We start from the raw sequence: 26,017 nt of genomic DNA on the forward strand, positions 1-26,017 counted from the left end.
TGCTGCCTGACCCGTTGAGTTCCTCCAGCGCTTTGTGTGTTGCTTCAGGTTTTGGCATTTTGCTACATTAGCAGCTCACACTGGGCCAAACTTTGTGGGATTAAACAAGTTGACCTGAAGGGTGTTGGTGTGTTTAACTAACGGCAGATATGGTTAGAAGCTCAGTTATTGCCAAAACCTGCCCAATGCAGCAAGTGGTGATTACAGATTATTGCGAAGGATCCATAATATTTATGCAAGTGCTAAGTTTCAGCTTGTGGCTGGGAATGGCAGGCACTTTAATTTAATATTATTTTCCATTTCACTTTACTCTTGTCACAGGGTTCTAAAAGTAGAGGAGAGAGCAAAAACCCAATAACAAGTTTTACTTTCTCCAATGAAGCAAAATAAATTCAGAAAATGTATTTAACTTAAGTAGGAAAATCCCAAACACAAGAACATCTTCATAATGACGGGCTAGTCATTTCAGAAAAAAATGTTATGATCAACTTTGTACCATGCCACACTCACAACCAGGGCTCAATTATTTTATATTACTACATGGTGAGATATAATAACGTGAGGATAATTATAAAATATGTACACTTTAGAGACTGAGATAAGGTTTCTCCTGTTTAGAGGTGGAACCTACATTAGCAAACAAAGAGCTGGCTTCGCCCTCCCTGGTAGCCGAGCGGGTTGCCAGCTGTTGACGATAGAGTGCCACGTGCAAGGCGGTGTCACCATCCTCATCTTCTGCATTCACGTTACAGCCTTCAGCGACCAGAAGCTGGATGATGCCAGTGTGACCCTGGGTAACTGAGAGCTGTAAAGGTGTCTGGTTCCGGTTATTCCGAACGTTAATCTCACACCGACCCTGGGTACAGGAAACGATGAGTTAGCCATTAAGCACACAGTATCTTTGGCAATATCCAACTTCTGCAGCAATGTCTTTTTCGCTTGCTTCCTACGTTGTAACAAGTCTGAACATGATGTGCATAAACACAGCATTTTATACCGGCTGATTCATTATTTTTCAATCAATTCACAGGACAAGCACATCAATGGCAGGCTGGTAGCCGCTGACCAGAACCAAGTGCCCTGGAACTCTGCTTGTTTGGTCACTTCAGAGATCAGTTACAGCTGCAGTACTGTCTGCGCCGAGTCACGTACAAGGCGGAGTGAGGAAGGGCGCCAGATTCCTTCTGTACTGACAAACTGGCAGCTTCAAGGCCTTTATAAAAAAAAATTCCTGATTTAATTGTGACTTTAAATCCCCTGGCTGCTGTGGATCAATAGACTGGCACAGTGATGATGTAACAGTGCATCACATCTCCAGGAACGTGGGTTCGATCCAGACCTGGGCTGCTGTCTGTGCAGAGTGTGCACGATCTCTGTGTGACTATGTGGGTTTCCTCCCACACCCCAAAGACATGCTGGCTGGTTAACCAGCTGCTGTTAATTGCCCCTTAGTGTAGGTAAGTGGCACAAGAATCAAAGAGGAGTTGATGGGCGTGTGAACAACACAGGACACAGGACATAGAAGAGTACAGAACAGGCCATTCGGCTCATGATGTTGTGCCGAACTAATTCAATACCTAACTGACCTAGTCCCTTCTGCCTACACAATGTGCATATCCCTCCATTGTCTGCACATTCACCTCTTAAACTCCTCTATCATATCTGCCTCCACCACCACCCCTGGCAGCACATTCCAGGCACCCACGACTCTCTGTGTAAAAAGTTACCCCGCACTTCTCTGTTAATCCTTCCGGCTCTCACCTTAAATGCATGCCCTCTAATATTAGACATTTTGACTTTGGGAGAAAGATACCGCTGTCTGCTCTATCTATGCTTCTCATAATCTTGTAAACTTCTATCAAGTCTCTCCTCAGCCTCCGCCGCTCCAGAGAAGACAACCCAAGTTTGTCCAACCTCTCCTCATAGCTCATACCCTCTTATCTAGGCAGCATCCTGGTGAACCTCCTCTGCACCCTTACAAAGCCTCCACATCCTTCCTGTAACGGGGTGACCAGAAATGAATGCAATACTCCTACAATTCCTGGAAAATAAGTCACGAGGAAATAAATTGAGGGGAAATAGGGAATATTTGTATGGACACACTATATACTGAGGGACTCAGCAGGTCAGGCAGCTGGTCAGCATCTTGTGTGTTGCTCCAGATTTCAGCATCTGCAGTCTCTTGTGTCCCAGTATTTGTATGGAAGCTGGCACGGAGAAGGCCCATTTGGTCTCCTCTGTGTCATAATATTCAAGTGAATCCAAGCCTTTGTTCCAGGGAATAAGCCTGAAGTAAGAACGGAGATCTAAAAAGAGGCAGCTGTCACAGAGAGGGGGGAATTGAAATAGACAGTGGTCTTGGATGTCAGAAGTTTGGAAATATTTGTAGATTCTACTAAAAAGATTAACTGGGGAGTGGCACAGTTTGATTTGCTGGGAAAAGAGCAAGTTAAGGAAACATTATATTGGGTGTCAAACTCGCGGACGAGGGGAAGAGGTAAGCACCCAGATGAAACAAATTATGAAACACAACAACCACAGAGGTATTAATGCAATATCAAGAGACAGAGGCTGAAGGTGAGAAACTCACCAAGAGATGATGTTTTTCTTCCTTCCTGCCCAAGAGGAGAGATTGGAAGGAAATATAGGAATGGTATTGAAAGCAAGAGAGTGAATGGAGAGTTACTCAACAGGAACGGGGATTGTGGGATGGGTAAGGGGTGAACTTTGGCATGAAGGAAGATTCGATGGGTACACCAGGATCTTGCTCAATCTTTAATGAACTTTCAATCCTTGACTCCAGCCCCAGCTCCCATTTACATACAGGAGTCAGCTGTGATACAGCAACTCTCACCTGAGACAGAAGGTTGAGAGTTTGAATCCTACCCCAAAAATGAGGGTGTTCAGTAACTGCTGCATCAGAGATTCCCATCCTCTGAACGAGATGTTAACTCAAGGTCCCCTTTACTCTCTCTGGTACAAATAGATTTTCTGGAGGATAGCCCGCCCACTTATCCCACTCTCTGCATGATTAATAACAGATCATCTGGTCATTGTCCATCTGCTGTTTGTGGGAAAATGCTGGTGGAAATTGACTGCTGTACCTCAATAGCAACTACACAGCACAGGTCTTCAGTTGCTGTATGGCACTGAGCGTCTGAAAGGAATGTGAAAGGTGCTACAGGAATGCAAAGCATTCCTAGTGCTCAATGATGAGTGTGCACACTGTAAGTGCAAGTTGATTGATGTGAGTAAACCTGCACTGAAATCAATAGCAAGAGTGTTGTGGCTGGAGTGTAGTGCTATGGTGAGGAAGCAGAAGCTATCGATGAAAGGTAGGGGATGCAGAGGTGGGCAGTAGATTACTTGGAAGGAAAGGGATACCTTTAAACCAATAACAACAGTTGGGAGGTGAAATCAGTGCTGCTCTCTGAGGAATTACTGCATCATGTGGATTGAAGGAATGAGTCAAATTTTGCACATCTTTTTTAAACTTTACTGTGAAATATATGATATAAACCTGACACCCAGGCTGATTATGAAACACTTATTAAAAATAAGATTTAAAGTTTCTCTTCCTATGTGCCAGCATTGGCTCATCTGATATCTCAGATCTGTGTTTCATGGAATATGCAATAACTCAGCTGAAAAAGAAAACTTAACAGTGATTCGTGAATTTATAGAACAGTACAGCACAGGAACAGGCCCTTCGGCCCACAACGTCTGATCTGACCATGGTGCCAATGCAAACTAATCCCATCTGTCTGCACATGGTCTGTGTCCCTCTCTTCCCTGCTGTTCATGTGTCTGTCTAAAACATCTCTTAAATGTTGCTGTTGCTTCTGCTTCCACCATTTCCCCTGGCCTATCCATCTCTCTCAATTTTAAAAACTTCTATCAGGTCTCCCCTCAGCCTCCGATGCTCCAGAGAAAACAATCCAAGTTTCTCCAACCTGTCCTTACAGCTAATACTCTCCAATCCAGGCAGCACCCTGGTGAACTTCTTTTGCACCCTCTCCAAAGCCTCCACATCCTTTCTGTAATGGGGCAACCAGAACTGCACACAATACTCCAAATGAGGCCAAAACCAAGTTTTATACAGTTGCAACATAACATCCCGACTTTTATACTCAACACCCTGACCAATGAAGGCAAATATTCTGTACGCCTTCTTTACCACCATGTCTACTTGAGTTGCCACTTTCAGGGAGTTATGGACTTGCACCCGAAGATCCCTCTGTACATCAGTGCTCCGAATAGTCCCTCCATTTACTGTACACTTTCCTCTTACATTTGACCTCCTAAAGTGCCACACCTCACACTTGTCTGGATTAAACTCCACCTGCCATTTCTCTGCCCACGTTTACAACTGGTCAACATCCTGCTGAATCCTTTGACAACCTTCCTCACTCTCCACAGCTCCACCAATTTCGGTGTCATCTGCAAACTTACTAATCAGTCCACCTACATTTTCATCCAAATCATTTACATACTGTATATGGGGAACCAGAGCGGCAGGGCAGCAAGTGGTGAGGCTGTGGAGAAAGTAGACGTTAAGACTACAAGCAAAGATGGAAACCGGAAGGTTGAGTGTGGTGGGACTAGTGTTCTGAGATGCATCTATTTCAGTGCAAGGGGTATTGTAGGAAAGGCAGATGAACTTAGAGAATAGATCCGTCCGTGGAATTATGACGTTGTAGCCATGCGTGAGACTTGGTTGCAGGAGGGGCAGAACTAGCAGCTCAATGTTCCGGGGTTCTTTTGCTTTCCCATCAGGTTGAGTGAAGACTAGAACTAGAGGTCATAGGTTTAGGGTGAAAGGTGAAATATTTAAGGGGAATCTGAGGGGAAACGTCTTCACTCAGGGTGATGCGAGTGTGGAACGAGCTGCCAGTGGACATGGTGGATGCGGGTTCAATTGTAGCATTTAAGAGAAGTTTGGATAGGTACATGCATGAGAGAGGTACGGAGGGCTATGATCCGGGTGCAGGTAAATGGAACTAGGCAGAAAACCAGGCTGGCATGGACTAGATAGGCCGAAGGGCCTATTTCTGTGCTGTCATGCTCTATGACTGTAACAACAGAGGTCCCAACATTGATCCCTGTAGAACACCACTGATGACGGACCTCTAGTCAGAAGAACGCTACCCTCTATCTTCTATCACCAAGCCAATTCTGAAACCAACCTATGTCTCCATGGATCCCATGTGTCGTAATTTTCTGGATCACTGATCACAAGGGACCTTGTTGAAAGCTTTTCTAAAGTCCACGGAGACAACATCCACTGCTCTCTCCTCATCAATCCTCTTTGTCACCTCCTCAAAAATTCAACCAAGTTTGTAAGACATGACCTGCCCCAAACAAAGCCACGCTGACTGACCCTACTCAGTTCACGTCATCTCTTTGACTCCCCTGTGCCATCCTCTCTCTTCAGCACTGTAATTCACATTTTAATCAACACTGCTTTCCTTTTGTCCTTCCTTCCATATCCTTCCTAGCTGCGCAGACTTACAGACGAAACAAAGAGAGAGAGAATCAGCAAGGTAGAGGAAGCATCAGGAGTGGATTTCCGATGGGTATAAAGCATTAGACAAAGGAAAAAGACATGAGGACTAGTGTAGTAAAGGTGGATGTAAATTAGGATATTAAAACATGTCCTGAGAGAGGTGTTCAGTCCCTAAGTACTCTTGAGCTGTACGGTGATGGTGCCCCCACGATGATAAGATAAGATTTCTTTATTAGTCACATGTACATCGAAACACACAGTGAAATGCAGCTTTTTGTGTAGAGTGTTCTGGGGGCAGCCCGCAAGTGTCGCCACGCCTCTGGTGCCAACATAGCATGCCCACAACTTCCTAACCCATACGTCCTTGGAATGTGGGAGGAAACCGGAGCACCCGGAGGAAACCCACACAGGCACAGGGAGAACGTACAAACTCCTCACAGACAGCGGCCGGAATCGAACCCAGGTCGCTGGTGCTGTAATAGTGCTACTCTAACCGCTACAATACTGTGCCTGCCCTACTGCAGCATGAACTCTGAGATTCAGACCATTAGCAATGAAGGAAGAGTGATATTTCTCCAATTCAGGACTGTGTGACCTATGATGGGAATATCCCCCTGCAGCTACTGCCCTTGACCTTGGTGGTAGAGGTCACATGTTTGGAAGGTGCTGACAGATTAGTTCAGACAAGTAACTGCTGTGCATTTTATTGACGGCACACATTGAGGCCAGGATTTGAAGGTGGTGAAGGGAGTGAATACTTTGGGTGGTGGGTGTATCAAGTGATTGTGCCAGAACTGCCAGATTGAAGACTGAGGCTCTTCTCTCATGGAAAGGGAGGACAGAGAGGTGACTTAAGCAACATCTCTAACTTTGGGAGCTTTTTGATAGAGGCAACGGGACCTCTGTTTCCATGGGGACATCATTATAAGCTGGTCACCAAGAACTCAGACAGGGAATTGAAGAGAAGCATCTTTACCGACAGTGGTGAGGAAACAAGTAATCTGCCTCAGCTGTCCTATGGTGGCAGAGAGCAGTGAGCCATACAAGAGGAGGCAGAGAAGCCTGTGAAAGAGAAGGGAATGGGGGTGTTAAGGTGAATGTGATTTAGGTGAGTCAGAGGAGAAGATTAGCAGAAGGCTAGAGTGCAGTGCAGCCTGGGATGGTTCACTTCTGTGTCTCATTTACATAATTCTTTTCTGAAGAATTTGCATCATCTGTACATGACTGTGATTTACAAAAATAAACAGCAATGTAGAACCTTTACTTACATTCACAACATTTCACATCACTACACTTAGTTTCCCAGTTACATTACCAGTACCAGTTCCTACAGCCAGTCGCCAGCACTCTCTGGTTTCAATAACGTTACTCACAAATAGACAATCCACGGTTGGACACATTTCTTAACACTACTTCATAACACTAACTGCCAGAAATGTGCAAAGCAAATACTTTCACGAACATCAAATTATACAAGTGTGGTTTTGAATACTTAGATTATTTATTGTTAAATAGTTATTTATGCCTCAACCAAATTCTTACCTCTTTAATCAGCACTTCAGCTACGTCTTTGTGGTTGTTGAGGGCAGCGAGATGGAGGGCTGCAAATCCATCCTCCTTCTTGACATCCACCAGCTGACGGGCTCGGGCCAGGATCTTCTCAGTGGCTCTGACAGAATGAGGGAGGAACACAGAATAAATGAGCATCGGCATTATTATGAAATGAAAGGGAAAGGAGAAAGGGGAATATTTGCTGCATTGTATTTACAAGTGAAAGACTCAATTTCCAAGTGTCAAAGTTGAAAGGGAAATGCACAATTGACATCCACACCACAATGGCCATCTCCAACAAGAGGAATTCTACTGCTGTCCTCAACCAATAACATCCAGAAACTCAAGCTGGACCAGCCACACAAACACCATGGAGACAAGAGCAGGCCAGAGGCTGGGTTTCCAGCTGAGGGAAACTCACTTCCTGACACCCTGAAGCCTTTCCACCATCTACAAGACACAATTCAGGAGTTTGATGGAACACTCTCCACTTGCCTGTATGAGTGCAGCTCAACAAAAAGCAAGGAACTCAACACCATTCAGGACACAGAAGCCTGCTCGATTGGAATGCCATCAACCACTCCAATCATTCCCTCCCTCCAGCACTGACGCACAGCGGCTGTGGTGTCTACCATCTTTAAAATGGATTGCAGACTCTAGCAGCATTTCCCTAACCTACAACCTTTGATACTTGGAAGGACAAGGGCATCAGGAATAGAGGAACATCTGCAGGTTTTCCTCTAAGCTGCAGGTCATCCGGACTTGGAAATTCCTTCATCACAGCTGGGTCTAAATCCTGGAACTCCTTGCCCAAGACCATTGTGGGAGCATCTTCACCAGAAGGACCGCAGCAGTTCAAGGATAATGGGATGTCCCATTTAATTACAGAAGCCATTACTAAGGAACAGAAAGTCCTTGCTGTTTTAGCAGTGTTCATCTTTAATCATCAAGTACAGAGTGTATGTTTCTGCATTGGATATGAAATTCAATACCATCCCATAATTTTGTCTCAAAAAAATGCTTAATTTCCATATTCACACAACACTGGTACTGCCACAACTCAGTCTAATTCTAAAAATACATTGTCATTTTTCCGCAGAAGGAGACAAACATTACAACAACCACTTTAATTGATATAGTGCAGCTAAGAGACCCAAAGCACCCCGCAACAGTGAATACTTGACTGAGCCACACGGAACTATTAGGGCAGGTTGGTCAGAGGAAGGGCGCAAGGTTGGTTTAAGAGGGAACTCCAGTGCATGGGGCATTTCTGCAGTAATTGCAGAGCAATTAAATGTGGAGATAACCAAGAACACAGAGACATAGGGCCTTGGAGGCTTTCACTTGCTGTCAAGTGATGGAGGATCAAGATCATGGAACAATTTTGAAACCAAGGATGAGAATTTTAAGCAGCAGTGAGCACAGGATGATGGGTGAACAAGGAGCACCTGGTGATATTCTGTGACACAGCACCACAGAAAATTACACACTCAGGAATGGAGGTGAAAGACAGTTAACAGATCAACATATCACAGCTCATCCAACACAGTACTGACAAGGGAACTTTCAGGATGGATCATATATATTTAACATTACAATCTGGTACATTGTATTGTGAGTATCGACTCTCACTGTTCACAAGCAGAAAGAGGGTGGTGTTGAATATCACAGCAGCCGATAGTTAAACAGGAAGTCAGTGTGTACCGAAGTTCATCAGAGCCAATGAATTATTTTTCATGTGCAGTCACTATGGTGTTTAAGCAAAGGTACAGCAAGGTTCCACAAAGAGCAAATCCAAGCAATAATCAGCTCACCTCTGTTGATCATGGATATGAAGTATCACCATAATTGACCATAAGACAAAGGAGCAGAATTAGGCCATTCGGCCCATCAAATCTGCTTCACCGTTCAATTATGGCTGATTTATTTTTTCCTTCTGAACCCCATTCTCCTGCCTTCTCCCTGTCATCTTTGACATACTTACGAATCAAGAGCCTATCAACCTCCGCTTTAAATATACCTAAAGACTTGGCCTCCACAGCTGTCTGTGGCAATAAATTCCACAGATTCACTACCTTCTGGATAAAGAAATTCCTCCTCATCTCTGTTCTAAAGGGAAGTCCTTTATTCTGAGGCTGTGCCCTCTGGTCCTAGACTCTCCCACTACTGGAAACATCCTCTCCATGTCCACTCTATCCAGGCCTTTCAATATTCAGTAGGTTTAAATGAAATCCCCCCTCATCCTTCTAAACTCCAGTGAGTACAGGCCCAGAGCCATCAAACGCTCTTCAAACGTTGTAAGTCTCCTCTGGTCCCTCTCTAACACCGGCACATTCTTCTTTAGATATGGGGCCCAAAACTGCTCAAAATGCTCCAAATGTGGTCTCACAACACCTTATAAAGCCTCAGCATTACATCTTTGCTTTTATATTATAGTCCTTTTGAAATGAATGTTAACATGCATTTGCCTTCCTTACTACTGACTCAACCTACAAGTTAACCTTTAGGGAATCCTGCAGTAGGACTCCCAAGTCCTTTGCACCTCTGATTTCTGAATTCTCTTCCCGTTTAGAAATAGTCTACTTCTTTATTCCTTCGACCAAAGTGCATGACCGTACACTTCCCTACGCGATATTCCATCCTGCCACTTTGCCCATTCTCCCAACCTGTCCAAGTCCTTCTGCAGACTCCCTGCTTCCTCAACACAACCTGCCCCTCCACCTGTCTTTGTATCATCTGCAAACTTGGCCACAAAACCCTCAATTCCGCCATCCAGATCATTAACATATAACGTGAAAGTAGCAGACCCAACACCAACCCCTGCGGAACACCTCTAGTCACCGGCAGCCACCAGAAAAGGCCCCCTTTATTCCATTCTTTGCCTTCTGCCAGTCAGACATTCTTCTGTCCATGCTAGTACCTTTCCTGTAATACCATGGGCTTGTATCTTGATTAGCAGCCTCATGTGCGGCACCTTGTCAAAGGCCTTCTGAAAATCCAAGTAAATAACATCCACTGACTCTCCTTTGTCTATCCTGCCTGTTACTTCTTCAAAGAATTTCAACAGATTCGTCAGGCAAGCTCTCCCCTTAAGGAAACCATGCTGACTTCAGCCTATTTTATCATGAGCTTCCAAGTACCACGAAATCTCATCCTTAATAATGGACACTAACATCTTACCAACCACTGAAGTCAGGCTAACTGACCTATAATTTGCTGCCTTTTGTCAAAATTCTATCATATTATGATTACTGCCTCCTAAGGGTTCCTTTACCTTAAGCTCCCTAATCAAATCTGGTTCATTGCACAACACCAAATCCAGATCCTGACACACTGGAGTTGTAGAGACCAGGACGTTTAACATCACCCAAACAAACTAATTAACAGAACATTATGAGTATAAACCACTCCTCAGTACGATTTTTTCACATTACTGTGAAACATAGCTGATTTCAATGAATACATTTACAACAAATCCTCTCTTTGTTTAGAAGATGAATGATAAGCAGATTGCTTAATTTAAGTTTTTATACAGGAGAATTGAAGATCCTGAAATTCCTGTGTACCATATGGAAATCTGCATTTTGAGAAGAAACCTAGTGCTGTAATCCCTGCTTCATGACTTGGATCAGACCTACTCTTTTTTCTAAATTGCATATTGCAGGGTATTAGTGTGAGTGGTTGGCAAATTATCGTCTTCCACACGTTCTTACAATTTATTGCCTTTTAAGGCTGCGTGGTGCAGTAAGTTGAAGCCACGGTTATTCTGTTGAGTGAAGTCAATGTTTGGCACCTCTGTCAGGATGTTAATGATGTCCCTATAATCTTTAGCAATTGCATCATGCAAAGGAGTATCTCCATACGAATCCTGGAAAGATAATAACAGAAGAGGTGAAGGCAGATCAACAACACTTTCACAGTGAATTCAAAGAAAACCTTCACTGCCCTTATCCCCAGCTTAACATTGCATTTTTGCTCAGTATACAACAGCTACACTTCCACAATTATTCACACACGTCAGGAACGCACACAAGTGCAATACACAAAGTACATCGCAAATTAGTTTTTGTATTGTTGCCACCGATCACCCTGTGCTTCATGCACCAACTCCTTGTACAAAAGTAACTTGATTTCAAAATTTATTCTTTGTTTTGAAATCCCCTGGGGCCCTGTCACTCCCCATCAACTCGCTCCACATTCTCTTCGGTTCTTTGTTCTGGTCTTAATCATTCGTGAATTTAGTCACTCCACCAGTGGCGCCTGGACCCCACACTCTGGAAATCCATTTCCCCACCTCTCTTCCTTTCTTTTCGTCACCTGTTCTCATGCCTCATGAGCCTAATTGAGGTTTTTGAGCAGGTGACAAAACAAAAGCTGAAGGCAGCGTGGTGGATGCAGTGTATATAGACTTTAGTAAGGCATTTGACAAGGTTCCCTATGGTAGGCTCATCCAGAGAGTCATGAGTCGTGGGATCCATGGAGACTTGGCTGCGTGGATTTGGAATTGGCTGCCCACAGAAGGCAGAGGGTGGTAGTAGATGGAGAGTATTCTGCCTGGAGGTCGGTGACCAGTGGTGTTCCACAGGGATCTGTTCTGGGACCCCTGCTCTTTGTGATTTTTATAAATGACTTGGATGAGGAAGTGGAGGGGTAGGTTAGTAAGTTTGCAGATGACACGAAGGTTGGAGGGGTTGTGGATAGTGTAGAAGGTTGTCGTAGGTTACAACAGGATACAGACAGGATGCAGAGTTGGGCAGAGAAGTGGCAGATGGAGTTCAATCTGGAAAAGCGTGAAGTGATGCACTTTGGAAGAATGAACATGAAGGCAGAATACAAGGTTAATGGCAGGATTCTTTGCAGTGTGGAGGAACAGAGGGATCTTGGGGTCCAAGTCCATAGGTCCCTCAAGCTGCCATGCAAGTTGATAGGGTGGTTAAGTAGGCATATGGTGTGCTGGCCTTCATTAGTCAGGGGATTAAGTTCAAGAGCCGGGAGGTAATGTTGCAGCTCTATAAAACTCTGGTTAGACGACACTTGGAGTATTGTGTTCGGTTCTGGTCACCTCATTATAGGAAGGATGTGGAAGCTTTAGAGAGGGTGTAGAGGAGATTTATCAGGATGCTGCCTGGATTGGAGAGCATGTCTTATGAGGAAAGGTTGAGTGAGCTAGGGCTTTTTTTTTGGAGCAATGCAGGATGAGAGGTGACTTGATAGAGGTGTGTAAGATTATGAGGGGCATACATAGAGTGGATAGCAGCACCTTTTCCCCAGGGTGGCAATGGCCAATACCAGAGGACATCAGTTTAAGGTCAGAGGAGGAATGTTCAGGGGAGATGTCAGAGGTGAGTGGTGGGTGCCTGGAACACACTGCCGGGTGTAGAGGCTGATACAATAGGGACATTTAAAAGACTCTTAGATAGGCATATGGAAGAAGAAAAATGGAGGGTTATGGGCTGTGTAGGAGGGAAGGGTTAGATTGACCATAGAGGAAGTGTTCATATAGTTCGACCGAAGGGCCTGTACCATTCTACGTTCTAATATTCCCTTGTGTGGTTCAGTGCTCCTGCAACGATTGTACAAAAGGTACAAGCAGAGGTACAAGAGGCACACAAAATCCTGACCTAGGAATATCATTGGGAGTGAATCTGGAGCTCCCTCCCCAGCAGGAATGTGGAAGTATCTTTCCCATGAGTATAGCAGTTCCAATCATCAGCTTGAGCACCAATGCCCACAACCCATGTGTTAAACAAATAAAGCTGTGTCTTGGCCACGTGCTGCTCTTGTTGGTGACAGGTTATAACATTCAGGTTGTCAATATCCTCCTGTATTTTCTTCACCACATGAACTTGCCTTGCTGCCACTAAAGGTGCAGGAACTGCCAGTTCTAGCACTGGCCATTCTACATTCTAGAGTACAATAAGTGCCATTACTGTGACAGTTCGCTCACCTGTAGATTAACATTGCAGTTATATTCGCAAAGTGCACGCACCACTTCTGTGAAGCCCTTGTTTACTGCAATGTGCAGAGCAGAACATGTTGAACCATTCAGCAGATTGACATTCGCACCTTTGCTGAGCAGTAGTCTGGCCACCTCAGGCTGGTTTCTGTACAAAAGAAGAAAAAATACTGACAGTTCCTGGCTTGCTAACAATCAGCAGGAAGCAAAACTTATGCAGACTCTAGATAGACACCCGACCACTTGATGACACACAGGACTGAAGCTGCTGGAACCTGAAGCTGGAGGAACTCAGTGGGTCAGGCAGCATAGAACATAGAACACTACAGCACAATACAGGCCCTTTGGCCCACAATGTTGTGCCAACATTTTATCCTGCTCTAAGATCTATCTAACCCTTCCCTCCCCCTATTTTTATGACCCCTATTGAAATGAAAGGAAAATACTGAAATGTGTGATGGAGGAATTCATGCATTCAGCTCACACTGTGTCAGAACTGTCAGTTTAAACAGCTCTATATGGCCATACCTCTGTAGAAAATTGGAAAACTAAGATTCAGCTTAAGTATAAGTCATAAGAACTTGTATCAGCAGAATGTGTGTAATCAAGATATTTTAGATGGATGGGATAATGTTGACATCTAGATGAAAGCTTTTAAAGTTGGATGGTGATACAAAATGTGTCTGGGCCAGGCAATGGGCAGACACAAGTACAGCAATTCTTTGATTACAAGCAGCAATGACCTTCAGCAGCGGGGAGGAAGATCTCAGCAGTTGAGGATAGTAGACAGCTGCTAGTGCAACGATGGAACCAGAACTGTGCCAGAGTATTTCTCTATTATTGTCACATGTACAGAGAGGCAGTGACGAGCTTTTGTTTGCATGCCGTCCTGTCAGATCATTCCATATGTAAGTACATCGAGGTAGTACAAAGAAAAGCAGAATGTTGTAGTTACAGAGAAAGTGCAGTGCAGGGTGTCCTCAGATGTCAATCATTAGCTCCTACCCGGGGCATCTCCTGACCTGAAGCAGTGGGAGTGATCCTTCACTGTGGGAGGAAAGGAACCGTTGGTGGTGCATCAGTCCTGATGGAGGGTTTCAGCTGGAAACGTTGACAATTCCCTTCTCCCTCACAGATGCTGCTCGACCTGCTGAATTCCTCCAACAGATAGGTTGTTGCACCTGACCACCTGATAATTTCTTTAAGTGAATTCCCACCATTTTACTGTAGCGAACTGTGAAAAGTTGTCTAATTAGCTGTTAATTGTGGTTGGATCACACCCAGAGCACTCGCTACAGTTTTGTTCTCCACATCTAACTAAGGAGGCAGATAGTGAGGAATCACTGGTTGATTCCTGGGATGAGGGAAGATCGAGCAGATTGCTGAAAGACCTTCAATGTTCTCACATGCACGAGGCCCAGGCACATGCAAGATGGAGCAGGACCTTCCTTTGCAACTCCTGACACAGCAAAGACTACAGAGAGTTTGAGAGTGGATCACGTGGTGGAAGGTGGGTTACGGAGCTGGACATTGACAGGGGCGGGGTGGGGGTGATGGTCAGTGATGACAGATAAAGGTAAAGTCTAGCTTAAGTAAGGTTGAGCCTTGCCCCTCCCTGCAGCAGTTCGGATGGGGTGGGGCTGTTAACTAATGTTGCAGCAGTTACTGGTCAGATACTCAGCAAGTTAGGCAGCATCTGAGGGGACAGAAAGAGTTAATAATTCAAACTGATGATCTTCCATCACAAATGGAGATAGTAACCTCTGATGAAAGGTGTTTGAGCTGAAATGTTAACTGCCTGTCTTTCCCACTCACACTGCCCAACTTGAAGTTTACCAGCATTTTCTGTCTGTATTTCAGCATCTGCAGTTTTTTGCTTCCTGCACATGTTCATTAATCAAAAGTGCAGCCTGCAGTTCCAAGCTGAAAATGGCTCTCCAGTGTAAAGGTTGGGCATCCCTGGTTTAGACAAACGAGAGGCAATCTCTGTGTAGCATTAATAGTTTGCGAGCTAGCAGGGCAGGTGTAAAGATGGGCCCTTGGGAGCTGCAGTAACAGGACAGTCGTCACCTCTGCTGGGACCCTGCATCTCTCTCCTGGCCTTTCTCCTGCAACAACAGGATGGGTGGGGGTGAATCCGAATAGGGCGAGCCCCCCGTTGCGATATGGCAGGAGACCAAAAGAGCTGTGTAAATGCAACAGGGTCAAATTAAAAGAAGTCTTTAACTAGTTCAAATGCTGGTCAGAATGTTACCATAGAATTCATTAAAGTCATGTTAACAGCACAGCCCCAGCAAGTCTGGTTGACGATTTCAGTCCTGCAGTGAATGCCTGAGCAGATACAACACACAGAGCCTGCAGGCACTGTCAGCTCACGGATAACTTTGACCCTGTTATATTTACACAGGCTTCTGGTCATCTGCCCCAGTGAGACGGTGGGTTTCTCCAGTTAGTTCCCCTCCCATTACAAAATTAAACAGACACTAATAGGTGGAAATCTGGAGAAACAATTCCTGTTCAGTTAATGCTGTTTCAAGTTTAAGTATTCAGAAAATCTACCTGGTGCTTGGAGAAGGAATCTTCACAAGGGAAAGACAATGTCTGTAAAACCTAGCTACAAAGGACAACGTCTGTAAAACCTCGCTACAAAAGTGCGCTTTTAAACACTAGAAACACAGAACACAGAAAAATAGGATCATGAGCCTGCTCCAGAATTCAACACGAGCACTGCCGATCCTTTACCTCAATCACATATTCCTGTTCTCTCCTTATATCCCTTGATATCTAGAAATCCCTGACATCTAGTAATTCATGCCCTTTGTAAATATATTCAGTGGTTTGGCTTCCAGCATGTTCTGCGGTCAAGAACTCTACAGGTTCACCACCCTCTGACTGAAGAAATTCCTCCTCATCTCAGCCCTGTCTTACCCTGTATCCTGAGACCATGACCCTGGCTCTAGACTCTCCCCCTGCCCTCGCCAGTCAGGTGAAACATCCTCTCTGCATCCAGCTTGTTGAGCCCTGCCAAAAACTTGTGTGCTTCAATGGGATCCCCTCTCATTCTTCTAAACTTTAGCAAATCCGGGCCAATTTGACACAATCTCACCTTGTACAACAGTCTCTCCGTACCAGGAATCAGTCTGGTGAATGCAAGTACATCTTCTCTTGGGCAAGGAGACCACAATGGTGCACAAAGGGAAGTGGGTTGTCACCATCCACCCTGACAGCCACCAATGCAGCTGAACCTGTGATCACAGTGGAGGACCTAAGATCAGTCTTCTGAAGAGTGAACATGAAGAACACCTGGCCCAGATGGTGTCCCGGGCCACATGCTCAGATCTTGTGCTGATCAGCTGGCAGAAGTATTTGCGAACGTATTCAACCTCTTCCTGCTTCAATCTCAGGTTCCCTCCTGTTTTAAGAAGACCACTATCATCCCGGTACCAAAGAAAAGCAAGGTAACATGCCTCAATGACTACCAACCAGTGGCTCTGACATCCACCATCATGAAGTGCTTTGAAAGGTTGGTCATGGCACGCATCAACTCCAGCCTCCCAGACAACCTGGGCCCATTGCAATTTGCCTATCGCCAAAACAGGTCTACAGCAGATGCCATCTCCCTGGCCCTACACTCAGCTCTGGAGCATCTGGACAGTAAGGACACTTACGTTAGACTATTGTTTATTGACTACAGCTCTGCCTTCAATACAATAATACCAAGCAAGCTTGTCACCGAACTCTGAGACCTAGGACTCAACACCTCCCTCTGTAACTGGATCCTCGACTTTCTAACCAATAGACCGCAATCAGTGAGGATAGGCAGCAATACCTCCGAGCACGATTACTCTCAACACTGGTGCCCCACAAGGCTGTGTCCTCAGCCCTCTACTCTACTCCCTATACACTCACAACTGTGTGGCCAGATTCTGCTCTAACTCCATCTACAAGTTTGCAGATGATACCACTGTTGTAGGCCGATTCTCAAACAGCAATGAGTTGGAGTACAGGAAGGAGATAGAGAGCTTAGTGGAATGGTGTCATGACAACAACCTTTCCGTCAATGTCAACAAACCAAAAGAGCAGGTCATTGACTTCGGGAAAGGGGGTGGTGTACATGCACCTGTCTACATTAATGGTGCTGAGGTCGAGAGCTTCAAGTTCCTGGGAGTGAACATCACCAACAGCCTGTCCTGGTCAAATCACGCAGATGCCACAGCCAAGAAAGCTCACCAGCGCCTCTACTTCCTCAGGAAGCTAAAGAAATTTGGTTTGTCCCCTTTGACTCTCACCAACTTTTACCGATGCACCATAGAAAGCATCCTATCTGGATGTATCACGGCTTGGTACGGCAACTGCTCTGCCCAGGACCGCAAGAAACTGCAGAGAGTTGTGGACACAGCCCAGCACATCATGGACACCAGCCTCCCCTCCTTGGACTCTGTTTTTGCCTCTCGTTGTCTTGGTGTAGCAGCCAGCATAATCAAAGACCCCACCCACCTGGGACATTCTCTCTTCTCTCCTCTTCCATCGGATAGAAGATACAGGAGCCTGAGGGCACGTACCACCAGACTTAAGGACAGCTTCTACCCCACTGTGATAAGACTATTGAACGGTTCCCTTATACAATGAGATGGGCTATGACCTCATGTCACTTGTTGTGACCTTGCACCTTATTGCACTGCACTTTCTCTGTAGCTGTGACACTTTACTCTGTACTGTTACTGTTTTTACCTGTACTACATCAACGCACTTTGTACTAACTCAATGTAACTGCACTGTGTAATGAATTGACCTGTACGATCGGTTTGTAAGACAAGCTTTTCACTGTACCTCGGTACAAGTGACAATAATAAACCAATACCAATACACTGCAGGTAAGATCTCACAAAGACCCTGTATAATTGTAATGAAACATGCTTTTTCCTGTACTCAGCATCTCACTTATTGAAAGAAACGTAACATTTGCTTTCTTTACCTACATGTTTGCGTTTAGTGCCTGGTAACACAGACACCCAGACACCTGACATCAACGTTTCCCAATCTGTTACCGTTTAAATAAGAGGCTGACTTTGTTTTTTCCAACCCAAAGTGAACCATTTCACCTTTACTCACAATATATTCCATCTATTGTGTATTTTTCCACTCACTCAACTTCTAAATGTCCGAATCGTCTTTAAGCCTCATTGATCCCTCCTCACAACCCAAAACAGTTTTGTGCAACCAGTAAACTTCACAAATATAGATTCGGTTCCCTCCTCTAGATCACTGATGTCCATGGTGAATAGTGAAGCTTAAGCACTCATACAGAGGCTACCACTGGTTACTGCCATGGCAACCTCTTTTATAGAACATAGAAGAGTGCAGCACAGTACAGGCCCTTCAGCCCATGATGTTGTGCTGACCTATATAAACCTACTCCATGATCAATCTAACCCTTCCCTCCATTCTTCTTATCTCCATGTGCCTAACTAAGAGTCTTTTAAATGTCTCTGTTGTATCAGCCTCCACCACCACCCCCGGCAGCATGTTCCAGGCACCCACCACTCTCTGTGTAAAAAAACCCACCTCCGACATCTCCCTTAAACTGATGTCCTCTGGTATTGGTCATTGCTACCTTGGGGAAAAGGTGCTGGCTGTCCACTTTATCTATGCCCCTCATAATCTTATACACCTCTATCAAGTCGCCTCTCATCCTGCATCACTCGAAAAAAGCTCTAGCTCGCTCAACCTTTCCTCATAAGGCATGCTTTCCAATCCAGGCAGCATCCTGGTAAATCTTCTCTGCACCTTCTCTAAAGCTTCCACATCCTTCCTATAATGAGGTGAGCAGAAATGAACACAATACTCCAAGCATGGTCTAACCAGAGTTCTATAGAGCTGCAACATTACCTGGCAGCTCTTGAACTCAATCCCCTGACAAACGAAGGCCAACACTCCATACGCCTTCTTAACCACCCTATCAACTTGCGTGGCAACCTTGAGGGATCTACGGATGTGGACCCCAAGATTCCTCTGTTCCTCCACACTGCAAAGAATCCTGCCATTAACCTTGTACTCCACCTTAAGTTTGTTCTTCCAAAGTGTATCACTTCACAGTTTTCCAGATTGAACTCCATCTGCCACTTCTCCACCTAACTCTGCATCCTGTCTAAATCCCTTTGTAACCTACAAGAACCTACACTATGCACAGCATCACCCTTCCACATCCTCATCCAAGTCATTTATAAAAATCACAAAGAGCAGGGGTCCCAGAACAGATCCCTGCGGAACACCACTAGTCACTGACCTCCAGGCAGATGGTGAAATGTTCCTTTGCTGAAGTGTTCAGGTATCAGTTGTAAAACCATAAATGTTCAAGATATAATGAACTGATGAAGAATTTAGCTTTGATTGTGAGTAGCACAGTGGGTAGAGGTGCTGCCTCACAGCTCCAGCGACCCAGTTCGATTTTGACTTCGGGTGCTGTATGCGAGGAGTTTTTGTTCTCCCTGCGACCGAGTGGGTTTTCTCCCACATCCCAAGAACACGCTGGTTGGTGGGTCAACTGACCACTGTAAATTACCCATTAGTGTAGGTGGTTGATCTGAGGATCAGGGGTAGGCATGTGAGAGAGAACAGGTTACAGAGGAATAGTGGGGCTATGGAACTGATGGGAGCTGGCACAGACTCAAGGGGCCAATGATCCCCTTCAAAACTGTAACAAAACAAGAGAAATAGTCCCAGCAATTCCATTGGGTACCTTGAATTTAGAATTCACTGCTCTATTTAATTCTGTTGAGATTGCTCATATTTTGAATGTTGGACAATTTCAAATTGTACATTTAAGGAGGAAATTCCTCGTCTGCTGCACGATCTTCACTGTTTTCCTCACGTTGAGAAACAAGGCAAATATCAGAGAGAGCGGGTTGTGCACAGACTCGGACTGTGGGCTCATACCTGCAAGTGTCCACCCAGTGAGATCTCACCCTGTGCCACCAGGAAGGTGATGTGGGTAAGCTTGTCAACACATTTAAAAATCCACAGGCAATCTACACCATTTGTTTTTATACAAATAAAGAGGCCAGAGTTCCTAAATAATTTTACCAGGTGAAGTGAGACCCAGGCTGGTCTCCAGCCATCAGTATGTTACAAAGGAAGCATTTCTCATACCCAAACGATGCATAATGTAGTGCCGTGTCGCCATCTTCATCGTGAATCTCAAGCTTTGCATTTGCCTGCAGGAGAATTTTCACCACCTCGAGATGTCCCTGATGAGCAGCCACCTGCAGTGCAGTCTTGCCCTGATTCTTAATGTCGACCTGCACAACACAGACCGATGGTTAAATCACCGTTTGTGGAAGTTTCCTCAGCAGATGTTTCTGCAGCACCTGCCGTAGGCTTCACTCTCCGAGCCAGTAGTCCAGAGAAGGGACCTGGCCTCTCACACCAGGAGAAAGGCTGAGATGTACAAAGGAAGTGTGTGAGTGGGAAAGGAAGTGTGTGAGTGGGAAAGGAAGCCCTTTTACATGAAATGTAAGAAATAGAAACAGGAGGCCATTCAGCCCCTCTAGCCTGCACCACTGTTTGACAGCACCAGACTGATCTGCTTCCTCTCACCATTTTCTCCTTATTCCTATGATGAGGGGCAACAGTGTAGAGGAGGATCAGTCTGGTGATAATTAATAATCAGAAATCTATTGATCCACATTTTGAATGCAATCACTGACTGAGCTTCCACAGCCCTTAGACTGAGAATCCAAAGATTCACTGCCTTGAGGGAAGACATTTTGCCTCATTTCTTGAACAGCCTACCCTTAATTTGAAGGGAGAGAGAGAGGGGAGAGGAGGAGAGCGAGGAGAGAGAGGAGAGAGAAGAGAGAGAGAGGAGAGAGAGAGAGAGAGAGAGAGACACACAAAAGAACATAAAAGCTGCAGAATGCACTGCTGTAGGAAATCCCCCATCTCTCCAACTTCCCTCATTAACCTATCAACCAGATCACTTCATCTGCAGCTCATCCATGGCAACTAATCAGATATTCCCTTTGTCCTGAACATCCTTCCACATCTCTGCAATTTAAAAAACAACTTTTCTTTCTTTCTCAGACTTGTCAGAGTGACAAAGACCCTTTGTCAAAGTGAAATGTTAATTCTGTTTCTCTCTCCACAGATGCTGCCTGACTTGCTGAGTATTTCCAGTATTTTCTGTTTTGATTTCAGATTTCCTTTAAAGATTTTGTATGCTTCAATGAAGTCACCCCTCATTCTTCTAAGTTCTGGAGAATCTGCAATCTCTCCTCATGGGACAAGGCCACAATCCCAGGAACCAGTCTCGTCTATTTGTGCAGCACTCCCACTTTGACATGCATATCCTTATTTAGGCAAGACAACCAAACTATACACAGTACTCCAGTGTGGCCCCACTAACGTCCTATGGAATTGTAGCAAGACAACCTTACCCTTGTACTCCAATCCTCTTAAAATAAATGCTAACCTACTTGCCCTCCTAATCACCGCTGTACCCGCACGTCAGTTTTTAGGTACTCTCTGTACAAGGATGCCTAGGTCCCCTTGAACATCAATGTTTCCCAATCTCGGCATTCCTGCTTTCCCCACTGTACTCCATCTGTGACCTTGCTGCCTACTCACAGCTTGGATCTAGCCCCTGAAGACTCTCTGCGCCTTCATCACTTAGTTTCATGTCATCAGCACACTCAGAAATATTACATTTGGTCCTCTCACCCGGTCATTGGGCCCAAGCACTAATCCCTGCAGTACCCAGTAGTCACAGCCCACCAATCTGAGGACAACTCTTTTATTCCTACTCTTTGTTTTCTATCTCAATCCACATTAGCATATTACCTCCTATTCCACATACTTTAACTTTGTTCAAAATCCTTCTGTGTGTGACGTTATCAAAAGCCTCCTGGATACAAATAAACCACATCCACTAGGTCCTTCTCAAGAATTCTACAAGATATATCCTCAAGGAACCCCAACAGCCAAATCAAAGATGCTTTCCCTTTCATAAATCACATTGCTTCTGCTCAGATTATTTTCCAAGTGCATCGATATCATTTCCTTCATTGTAGACTGGAGCATTATCGCAACTACAAATGTCAAATTAACCGTCAGTGATCTCTTCCACACTCTCTCCTGCCTTAAGTAGTGGGCTCCAATCAGCAGGAACATTCCAGGCTCGATAGGACTCTGGAAGATGTTAACTGGAGCACCTACTGTGCCCGGAGCTCTGGGATGTAGTTTTCAGGTTCAGCAGCTTCTCCACAGTGTTCCTTCACCGATTCTAATTTCTTTCACTTGAGAGATTTTTTTGTGTCTCCTTCCACGAAGACAGACAGACAGAAAGTATTTAATTCCCAACATTTCCTTATTCCTCATTATAAATGTTGTGTCTGTCTGTAAGACCGACATTTGCCTTTGCTCGTCTTTTTCTTTTTATCTGTCTGGAGAAACCCTTACAGTCTGTTCATGTTTCTCACTAGTTAACTCTCATATTCTATCTTCCTTTTCATTATCACGTTCTTGGTAACCCTGTGCTGAGTTCTGAAATACTTCCAGTTGTCAGGCTTACTGCTTTCTCTGGCAATTCCACAGGCCTTTCCCTTTGACTTAATACCACACAAGACCGTTGATCTGTATTTGATTCCAGAGGCATCACTGTTGAGTTTAAACTTGTTCTGGAGTGCATTGTACAATGCAGCACCTGAGACCATGTCAATACAACCCAACATGGGGCTTGTCTACCGAAATGTAGCAACATTTTATTTCTTCTTCTATGAAACACCTTCCAGAACTGTAAAAATGCACACGTTCAAACTAAATATAATACAGTTGCGTCATCATTAAGGCTACAGAACAAAGGGTTAACTGTTATTGTGAATAAATTCTATAGGTGATGCCTTATTATTGAAAGAAAAATAAGTCATGCAACTCAAGAGCACCTTTCACGTCCCTTTCAGGATGCTCCAAAGGGAGTTTTGAAGTCTACTCACTGTTGTGCTGAAGGAAACAGGGTGCCTATTTGTGCATAGCAAGCTCCCACAAACAACATGACAATAAATAAACAAATCAGTTTTAATAATCTTCAGCAAGAGATGAAAAACTGATCAGGACACCAGCAAGAACTCCCAAGCTTTTCTCCAAAATAGTCTCATGAAACCTTTTGCCATTGGCTCCATTTATTACAGCCATTAAGATCAAAAGCATCCAACATAAAGCAGCAGCAACATATCACATCAGATTTGGAGCATTTTAGGCACAAGATCCCAAGGAATTTGCAACGTATACAAGATGGGCCTTTGGCTTTTCCAAATGTATACTTTTGTGGGCCACTTATGTCTGCAGATCAAAGGCCACATTACTTCAGCCCAAGTTGACTTGTTTAGAAAAGCCTCTGTTTAAAAAATGTCAGTTAATGAAAATAATAGCAAATGCAGTGTAAGGCATGAGTCCTGACACTAGTGAGAAGTGACTTTGTTTGAAAACATCCGCGTAGGAAGCCAAGCACTTTGCTGCTTTTAATAGAAAACAAATGTCCGAAATGGAGAGGGTGCAGGAGAGCCAGTTGCAACATTTCCACCTTCCATTGATGCAAGGTGTGAGGTTGTGTTGCAACTCTCCTTCCTGTATTAATCCAGTTTATGTATTTATAAGCTACTCCGTAGTAAAACTTGTGCTGATTTTATTCCTTCATCTTGTTCAATTTTCTTAAAATTCCACACAATTCTGGTTAGTTCCTGAGGAAAACAAAGATGCCATTTGGGGTCAGACAGCTACTTCTGCCGTGCGTATAATCGTTACTATATAATTCATCAAACCTGGCAATCCATCTTACATAGGTTACAAGACAGTCTTAACCACCAGAAAATTCAAATTTGCAACTGTTGAGCCATGAAGTGAACCAAGGGAGTCTGTAGGAACATCCACAGTGGAGCAATAATTTCTGAGCCAACTTTTCGTTAGGCAAAGGAGGACAGGATCTGGAGGAGAGGTAATGTTGTTCCTGTATTTAGGTAGGCAACAGGGATAAGCAAACTAACCATAGGCTGGTGAGGCTTATGTCAGTGGTAGAGAAATTATTGGAGAAAATCCTCAGGAATAGGATCTATGGATATTTGGAAAGGCAGGGGCTGAACAGCGAAAGTTCATAGAACCATAGAGCACAAAACAGGCCCTTTGGCCCACCATGTTGTGCTGTCCATCAAACCACCCTCACACTATCTAACCCTTTCCTCCCGCATATCCCTCTACCTCACATTCCTCCATGTGCCTATCCAAAAAACTCTTGAACCTGTTCAATGTATCTGCCTCCACCACCACCCCAGGCAGTGCATTCCATGCACCAACCACTCTCTGGGTGAAAAACCTCCCCCTGACATCTCCCCTGAACCTTCCACCCATAACCTTAAAGCCATGCCCTCTTGTATTGAGCATTGGTGCCCTGGGAAGGAGGCGCTGACTGTCTACTCTATCTATTCCTCTCAATATTTTATATACCTCTGTCATGTCTCCTCTCATCCTCCTCCTTTCCAGTGAATAAAGCCCTAGCACCTTAAGCCTCTCCTCATATTCCATACTCTCTAATCCAGGCAGCATCCTGGTAAATCTCCTCTGCACCCTCTCCTATAATGTGGCGACCAGAACTGAACACAGTACTCTAAGTGTGGTCTAACTAGAGTTTTGTAAAGCTGCATCATTACCTCGCGGCTCTTAAACTCAATCCCACGACTTATGAAAGCTAACATCCCATAGGCCTTCTTAACTGCTCTATCCACCTGTGAGGCAACTTTCAGTGAACTATGAATATGAACTCCAAGATCCCTCTGCTCCTCTACACTGCCAAGTACCTTTCCATTTACCCTGTACTCTGCCCTGGAGTTTGTCCTTCCAAAGTGTACCACCTCACACATCTCCGGATTGAACTCCATCTGCCACTTGTCAGCCCAGCTCTGCATCCTATCAATATCCCTCTGTAAGCTCCGACAGCCCTCCACACTATCCACAACACCGCCGATCTTAGTGTAGTCCGCAAACTTACTAACCCAGCCTTCCACCCCCTCATCTAAGTCATCTATAAATATCACAAAAAGTGGAGATCCCAGAACCGATCCCTGCGGGACACCACTAGTCACTGCCCTCCAATCCGAGGGCACTCCTTCCACCACAACCCTCTGCTTTCTACAGGCAAGCCAATTCCTAATCCACACAGCCAAGCTTCCCTGGATCCCTTGGCCTCTGACCTTCTGAAGGAACCTTATCAAACGCCTTACTAAAATCCACCGCACTACCCTCATCAATCTTCCTCGTCACCTCCTCAAAGAACTCTATCAGGCTTGTGAGGCAAGATCTTCCCTTTACAAAGCCATGCTGGCTGTCCCTAATCAGTCCATGATTCTCTAGGTGTTCATAGATCCTATCCTTTAGACTCCTTTCTAACAGCTTACCCACCACAGACGTAAGGCTCACCGGTCTGTAATTTCCTGGACTATCCCTACTACCTTTTTTGAACAAAGGGACAACATTCGCAACCCTCCAATCCTCCGGCACCACCCCCATTGACAACGAGGACTCAAAGATCCTTACCAGTGGTTCAACAATCTCCTCCCTCGCCTCTCGAAGCAGCCTGGGGAAAATCCCGTCAGGCCCCGGAGATTTATCTGTCTTGATATTATTTAACAACTTCAACACATCCTCTCTCTTGATATCTACAAGCTCGAGAACATTACCCTTACCAGCACTCCCTTCCGCATCATCAAGACCCCTCTCCTTGGTGAATACCGAAGAGAAGTACTCATTAGAACTTCTCCCAGTTCCGCCGCCTCCAGGCACATTCTCCCACCTTTGTCCTTAATCGGACCTACCTTTACCCGAGCCATCCTCCTACCCTTCACGTATGTGAAAAAGGCATTGGGATTTTCCTTAACCCTACTGGCCAATGCCTTTTCATGTTCCCTTCTAGCTCTCCTCAGCCCTTCCTTAAGTTCCTTCCTCGCTACTCTATATTCCTC

At 44.9% G+C, this 26,017-nt stretch overlaps 1 protein-coding gene across 9 annotated transcripts in view; it reads right to left on the reverse strand.

Annotated features, from left to right (window-relative positions):
- The window catches only part of mib2 (MIB E3 ubiquitin protein ligase 2), a 215,715-nt gene that overhangs the window by 22,963 nt on the left and 166,735 nt on the right, over positions 1 to 26,017 (reverse strand). For all 9 annotated transcript variants that reach the window (XR_007958246.1, XR_007958247.1, XM_052039217.1 and 6 more), the window contains 5 exons: positions 20,163 to 20,311; positions 13,005 to 13,161; positions 10,771 to 10,925; positions 7,049 to 7,175; positions 632 to 856 (listed from right to left, as the gene is read on the reverse strand). Coding sequence is in view for 7 of the 9 variants with exons in the window: in XM_052039217.1 (XP_051895177.1) it covers positions 632 to 856; positions 7,049 to 7,175; positions 10,771 to 10,925; positions 13,005 to 13,161; positions 20,163 to 20,311 (813 nt within the window). In the remaining 2 variants the exon portion in view is untranslated. The remainder of the gene's footprint in view (positions 1 to 631; positions 857 to 7,048; positions 7,176 to 10,770; positions 10,926 to 13,004; positions 13,162 to 20,162; positions 20,312 to 26,017) is intronic.

This window comes from Pristis pectinata, chromosome 26 (genome assembly GCF_009764475.1).
Source record: "Pristis pectinata isolate sPriPec2 chromosome 26, sPriPec2.1.pri, whole genome shotgun sequence".
Taxonomy (NCBI): Eukaryota; Metazoa; Chordata; class Chondrichthyes; order Rhinopristiformes; family Pristidae; genus Pristis; species Pristis pectinata.